General features: G+C 41.2%; 1 protein-coding gene across 1 annotated transcript in view; it reads right to left on the reverse strand.

Moving 5' to 3' along the window:
- LOC111963220 (protein phosphatase 1 regulatory subunit 14B-like) overlaps positions 1–4,690 on the reverse strand; it is a 32,866-nt gene extending 28,176 nt beyond the window's left edge. Inside the window, exon 1 of the mRNA XM_023986522.2 lies at positions 4,327–4,690. Within this exon, the coding sequence (XP_023842290.1) occupies positions 4,327–4,515 (189 nt within the window). The 5' untranslated portion in view covers positions 4,516–4,690. The remainder of the gene's footprint in view (positions 1–4,326) is intronic.
- Positions 4,691–7,796: the final 3,106 nt, after the last annotated feature.

Below are 7,796 nucleotides of genomic sequence, written 5' to 3' on the forward strand. Positions count from 1 at the left end.
ATATTTTTCCAATTAAAGCATAACTGTGGGAAGTATGGGGTGCTCAGAGTTGGGTAGGTTACCTTCTAAATGTAATCCGTTACAGTTACTAGTTACCTGTCCAAAACTGTAATCAGTAACGTAACTTTTTGATTACCACAAACTCAGTAACGTAATCTGATTGCATTCTGTTACTTTTAGGATAAATCAATGTTGTAGTTTACATAGCTGGCCGTATATGGATGTTACATTTTACTTTATGGGTTGGTTATGTAGGCTTCTTCTCACCCATCACTTTTTACTACATATAATAATACGATTAAATTATATCTTTACATTAAAACCAGTCTATCAGAATTCCAGTCATTCCAATAAATGTTATGCGCCTTGATCTTTAAGAATAGGACTTAGAAATCTGGAAGTATAGATTAGCCAAATTGTTTTGCCTGAGCATAACCCCAAAACTAAGGGCTTATTAGCTAACCCTACTCTGTTGTTAATGATTTGTTGTCATGGAGGACTGATTGGGCTCATTGATTTGAGTTGAAAAATAGATGCTGCGCTCATGGAATGGCATGCTTTGAGCACTACTGGAAAGTGCTATTTACATGTGAAAAATGAATGCCATATGCTGCATTTGCTATAGGCTTATTTTTTTACCTTTTTGTTGGAGGCACTTTGATATCTTGATAATATGCAGCTGTTTAAAGGGCAAATCCACAGATGAAACGATAACAAAACGGACAAGCTTATATTTTGGGTTCTCATGGAGTGTGACAACTGAACTAAGCTCATGAGGCATTTATAAGTTATATTCTTCAAGAATCAATGGATATACACTACCGTTCAAAAGTTTGGGGCCACTTAGACATGTTCTTGTTTTTGAAARAAAAGCACATTTTTGGTCCATTACAATAACATCAAATTGATCAGAAATACAGTGTAGACATTATATTGTTGTAAATAACTATTGTAGCTAAAACGGCTGATTTTTAATGGAATGTCTACATAGGCATACAGAGGCCCATTATCAGCAACCATCACTCCTGTGTTCCAATGGCACGTTGTGTTAGCCAATCTAAGTTTATCATTTTAAAAGGCTAATTGATCATTAGAAAACCCTTTTGCAATTATGTTAGCACATCTGAAAACTGTTGTTATAATTAAAGAAGCAATAAAACTGACCTTCTTTAGACTAGTTGAGTATCTGGAGCATCAGCATTTGTGGGTTTCGATTACAGGCTCAAAATGGCCAGAAACAAATAACTTTCTTCTGAAACTCGTCAGTCTATTCTTGTTCTGAGAAATGAAGGAATACCATGTGAGAAATTGCCAAGAAACTGAAGATCTCGTACAACGCTGTGTACTACTCCCTTCACAGAACAGAGCAAACTGGCCCTAACCAGAATAGAAAGAGGAGTGGGAGGCCCCGGTGCACAACTGAGCAAGAGGAAAAGTACATTAGAGTGTCTAGTTTGAGAAACAGACACCTCACAAGTCCTCAACTGGCAGCTTCATTAAATAGTACCTGCAAAACACCAGTCTCAACGTCAACAGTGAAGAGGAAACTCTGGGATGCTGGCCTTCTAGGCAGAGTTGCAAAGAAAAATACATATCTCAGACTGGCCAATAAAAAGAAAAGATTAAGATGGGCAAAAGAACACAGACACTGGACAGAGGAACTCTGCCTAGAAGGCCATTATCCCAGAGTCGCCTCTTCACTTCTTGAATTCAACCATTATTGGCACGGGAAGCAAAATAGTGATGGCTTGGCAAGCCTTGCAGTTAGCCACTGATTCCTTCCAAAACACTCATTGTTGAATTTGCGATTTCCACTTGTTGTCTAATGTTTATGTCCAATGGCCGATGAGCACCAATATGTTTTATATATATAATTTATCTTCATATGACAAGGATTGAAAAGGATTTGCCAGTAGATTGTCGACTTGATTCATGATGACTGCTTGTCTAGCTTGCTAGCTAAGATTTTGAAAGTATGATGTTGGCATGATCAGTCCAATCAAAACTATGGTAGATATAACGTGATTTCATGTAATTTAATCTGTGGCCAAGGACCTTGAGCCTTCTTGGATGGGCACTTCTAATGTAAGTCTATGGCAGCACCCAAGGGGCTTGAATTTCTTAGCTCTCCCTGTAGATTTTGCGGTGACGTAGTGTCCCCATGAGTGACAGAACACTTATCCAATCACAGCGCAACTAGAGAACATTACCAACCCTTACGCCCTGTATTTTCCGCTGGTTGCCCCACCACCACAGAAAGCACTGACCTAAACTGAAACACCTGCATTTTGGAGCTGCCTTACTCAAGAAAGCAAAAAAGATCCGATGTTTGTATGCGGCATTATTAACAAAAATGTTTGTTTTTTCATTGTTTGCAAACTGATATATGACATGTATTTATGCTAAAATAACATGCAMAACAGGCAACAGATGGGGTTCTGCCCTGAATGACGGGTCACCACTGCGCTTATAAGAAATCCCGCAATGACCTCCGACRAACCATAAAACAGGCAAAGCGTAAATACAGGACTAAGATCAAATCCTACCTGTTGTTTAAGAAGCATGTGACAAATAAAATGTGATTTGATTTAAACATATTTATTTGATTTGATTTTGAAGCAGCAGGCAAGACTGACCTAGCATCATTTGTAAAGCAGCATAGAGATTCTTCTTTAACCATAATCCTCTATTATTTTTTCTGAGATTCAGGCATCATTTCAACCCACCGCCTTTCAGGGATCTTTGCATATATTACCAGAGAAATAAGCAGTTAATGGGATCGGCAAACATTTGCGCTGCTGAGTGGAATATATTTAGGAGACAGGTTTAATGCAATCCTTACAAAACGCCAGCCATTGCCTGTTCTGAGGGAAATGTGGAGTCTGAGCCGAGAGGAGACGTTGGGTGTCTGTCTGCCACCAGACTGTCTGTAATGAATGTCTCTCCCTCCCATCTCAGTGTGTAGAATGGAATCTGGTTGAACCTGATGCCCTGGCCGAACGGCCCGTCACTGCCCTCTCTGACTATGCACTTTGGATGCATGTACCTGGATAGGTGTTGCCACTGAGGATATGCTGCTGTCTGTGTTCATTTGGACCTGATCATAAATTCAACAGGTCACTACATTAACCTGAATCCTGTCCTCTTACCTCAATGTTATAGCTAGGAACCTGAGTTTTTCAAGACTACATGACCTGACTGGGAAACCTCCTAGCCCTACATATACAGATGTAGGATCTTAATTTGAGCCAGTTTGCTACAACAGGAAAATAATCCTGCAGCAACAGGAAATGTGAATTATGTGTATTATAATTAATTGACTTTTTTTGTAGGTGTTGATACATTTTTAGTTGGGACAAATTAATTAAAGTGAACATTACAAACTTTAGAAGCCTTTTTAAACCTGGAATACACTACAAGTTTGCATTTCCTGCTACGCAAGAACATTATCAGCAGCAAAAGAGGGATCAAATTAMGATCCTACATCTGTAGCTATTTTCAGGAACTTTAATGAGGACACCCCTCACACGTGATGCTCTCTCATGCCCTGCAGCATCAGTATGCCATATGCAGTGTTTCTTGGCAGTGGAGAATAATTGAAGTGCATGAAGACATCCCTCTGACTCCTCTGTGCCGTTCCTCTTCACGTGGGAGCCAGTCTTCTGTTGCCATGGCATCCCCAGAGACTTCCCAGCAAATCGATGCAGCCTCTGATTATAATTGGATTTCCCCCCACCAAATTGCAGTGCAGTGATGACACGGGGGGGGGTCCTACGATCTCCACACAGGGGTCCCACTCCCTAATCTTGGAATCAATTATGCTAATGCCCAGTCCCTCCGTTTGTGGTGTGCAATCCTGGCCGTAAGCAGTTCTGCACACAACCTCCCTGCCGAGATCTAAGCAGTAAACCTCTCAAGTTCTTAGAAGTCTCAGACTGCAAACTGACCAGAGACAACAGGGATTTGCTGCCCTGTCTGAACCAGTGTCACAGAAGGGAGTAGATTCTCATCTTCTGAGGACAGATGCTGCGTGCCACTATAGTACTGTCTGTGTATAAGKGTTTATAATAAGGAAAGGGGTGATTGTATTAGCCAATTAATATATTTATGTTAGATAGATAATGTTGTGTTMCTCTGGAATGCKGTATGTATGTCCATWCAGTGATACAGATTTTCAGAAAGGATATAAATAATGTAATATGATGTATAGTCATCCTGATATGATGGTCAGATAATGTGTATCTACAAGGCTGATAATGCAGTAATAAATCTACCCACACAGACCCTGGGACCTARCTGTGCCAGCAGCAGCCGTGCACGACCTACCTCATAGTCGAAGAGCAGGTGCAGCTGATTGTCGATCCACTCCTCAATATCCAGCCTCCTCTGCAGGTCCTTGCGGTTGTATTTGACGGTCAGCTTGCCCAGTTTGCGATGCGTAGGCTCCTCTTTTTTATCTGCGGACTGGAACATCACCCTGGACTGGGTGACTGGCTCCGACGCCATGCCTGCCATGGCCTCGGGTAAAACAGCTGAGGAAACACACAGCTGTCTCTCTTTCTTTCTATCTCTCCCTCTGTCTCTGGTGCTCTCACTCCCACCTCTCTCTTGCTGTCTTTCTTGTGTGCTCACTCTTTTTCTTCTTCTCTGGCTCTAGCGCTCCTATATATCTATCTTGCTTGCTCCGTCTGTCTATGTGCACTCGTCTCTCTCTCCCTCTCTCTCCTCCCCCTCCTCCTCGCACACTCGCTGCCTGTGGAGGATGGTAATAAAATATGCCTCTGTGTGTGTGTGTGTGTGTGTGTGTGTGTGTGTGTGTGTGTGTGTGTGTGTGTGTGTGTGTGTGTGTGTGTGTGTGTGTGTGTGTGTGTGTGTGTGTTGTGTGTGTGTGTGTGTGTGTTGTGGTGTGTGTGGTGTGTGTCTTAGTGCGTGTGTGTGTGTGTCTAGGTGTGCTATCCTTCTCTCTCAGGTACGAGTGCATAGGTCAATTACGGAGTGATAAAAACTGAGAAAGGGATGAGGGCAACCAAAGATCGGAGTATTGCAGTGGTTAGCAATACATTTATTTAACAATTTTGTCATCCAGAAAAAGATCCATGTCCCAAATTCTAACATGTGGGTTTCTAACAATGTGGGTTTCCAATTTTCCAATGTGCCCTAATCAGGAGTTTACTCAGTGCTTGACTGAGTAAAGAGCTTACCRGAGCTGAGTACCGGCACCTAAAATGTTCTACTGCTTGAGGTCCTGCACCTCTTATAGAATACTGTATAAGCTCAMAAGTATTGTGGAGCTCCTGCACTTAAATATAAACGGTACCGGCACCCAAAATGAGTACCAGAACCTACTGTATTTCAGTAAAGTCAAGCACTGAGTTTACTGTATTACTCTGTAAAGTCAAGCACTGAGTTTACTGTATCATCTCTACATCACAGCATGTGGAAACTCTTGCCATCTCTGTTCATCCACACTTATCAGAATAACTGCTTTTCCCTGACAGGTGATCCAGACTTCCTCCAGTGTTCATTAGATCCCTTCCACGTCATTTATAACAGCTATTATCAGGTGTACGTTTAATAAGCCTTGAAGCCAAATTGGCATCCTCAGTTACACCTCCATCAATAATGGATAAAAGAGAGAGCAGATAAATGCTGTGAACAATCACTCAGAGGGTAAAACCTGTGATAAAGACTCTGAACTAACCCATTTCATTTGAGAAGGTCAAATATCACCAGGAACTAAATTAGTCAAGGTTAAAACTACTTAGTGTTTCTTTCTGTGCCAAACTAGTACAGTTGAGACTAGAGGGATAACAAGRGTACGCTGTAGTTTCCACAGATCCTTTTACAATAATAACAATGAGACCCTGCSTTTTGTTTCGRCAGTGTGTATCAGTCAGCCGTGGTGTTGCGTGTTCACCTGCTGAGGCAACGTCTGTTACGAACACCGAATTATTGAGCACCTCTGGCAGCTCACCTTTCCAGGCAAACAAATTAATTCATACAATTCACTGRTACCCRGTTCTGCCCCATCARGCTGACTGAAAGGGGACTGGGTCTGGAACYGGGGAATCAGGAGACCTGGACTGGCCATCTCTTCATTCTAGAATGGGAGGAATGAGACACACCTCACATAAGTGCTGGATCTCACATGAACTTGACTCTTATCCCTTGATTGGTTATTTTTATACTGCAGAGGCTGTGTTAAATAATGATGCTCTTCTGTTTTTACTGGTTTACTGGACTTGGGGGTATAATAGTGTGTTACTCATAACACTGCCAACAACACACATAGTGTGTGTTTTAAAAGGTTATTGATTTTCCACAAGGGACCCCTATTCTTGTTTAGGCAGCAGCCATGACTCAGTACAGGAGTCACGATGCAGCATCAGCGTCATGTAAAGAGGACATGAAGATGAGATAAATAGAAAGGGGCCCATGAGACTGACATTCTGACAACTATTTCAGAATACACTAAAGAAACTGATCGTTCAGATGATCTGGATAATTTTCTGTCTGACACTGCCATCTAGAGGATATAAAAAGGTTCCATTTGGTAAAAGTGAGAAATAAAAAATTGACGCTACATAGCCTGTCAGAGATTTGAGCACTAAATGCATCAGGACATTGCATGCATTGGCCTATAGTCTTAGGCGTCCACTGTATGATATTAATATTTAAAAAATAAATATAAAAGAAGAGAAGCCAGGTTAGTCTAGCCCCAGAGAGAAATAGAGATATGCCGGCGACATGCTATGACACCAACATGCATTCTTATTCTTGTCAGATGGGCTACTGCGTTTGCTATACATATATCGGGCAACAGAAAGAGACTAATAAGTTTTTTTAGATCAGAATATATTTTTTATAAAGATAAGCATTAATTGGACTCTGTAGGCCTAAAATGTACTTCCTCACCTTAAATTCAACTGTCAGTCAGTTGGAGCGCCAGTGCGTGCTGCCTTCATATCATAGGCCTGCAGTATAGGCAAATAGCCACACCACGGTGAACTTTACAAAAGGCATCATAACTGCTGTATTTCTGTATTTTGAAAGTTATATATCTTGAAAAGTTGATTTTGGGACTATATCAACAATGGACTAATGAACAAATACCAAAAGATAGTTTTTGGGGGAGTTTTCTTTAAACTAAATACTGAGCACACAATTAAAAATACCTAATTTACCCAACGAAAATTACTCAACAGAATGAAATGTAAAAGAACTGGTTTAGATTAATAAATAGGCTTACAATAATAATGATATAAAATAATAATAATGATGAAACAAATTATTATAATACAACAAAAAAAAGTTTCAAAATTGCATCCTACCTGAATCGCAAGTTGCACAGTAGCCTGCATTTGACCATTTGTATGGTATTAAAACATATTCTGCTAATGTCTTCCATCATGTAAAAAATGGCTGCACTGAAGATGTCTATATCAACACCATTATCCCAGAAGTCCTAGACCCACACCAATTTGCATACCGCCACAAGATCCACAGATCCCCTCTATTGCACTCACACTGCCCTTTCACACCTGAACAAAAGGAACACATATGTGAGAATGATATTCATTGACTACAGCTCAGCGTTCAACACCATTGTGCCCTCAAAACTCATCACTAAGCTAAGGACCCTGGGACTAAACACCTCCCTCTGCATCTGCCCCCAGGTGGTAAGGGAAGGTAACAACACATATGCCACGCTGATCCTCAACACGGGGGCCCCTCAGGGGTGCATGCTCAGTCCCCTCCTGTACTCCTGTTCACTCATGACTGCACGCCAGGCACGA

This window comes from Salvelinus sp. IW2-2015, linkage group LG4q.2, assembly GCF_002910315.2.
Source record: "Salvelinus sp. IW2-2015 linkage group LG4q.2, ASM291031v2, whole genome shotgun sequence".
Classification (NCBI taxonomy): Eukaryota; Metazoa; Chordata; class Actinopteri; order Salmoniformes; family Salmonidae; genus Salvelinus; species Salvelinus sp. IW2-2015.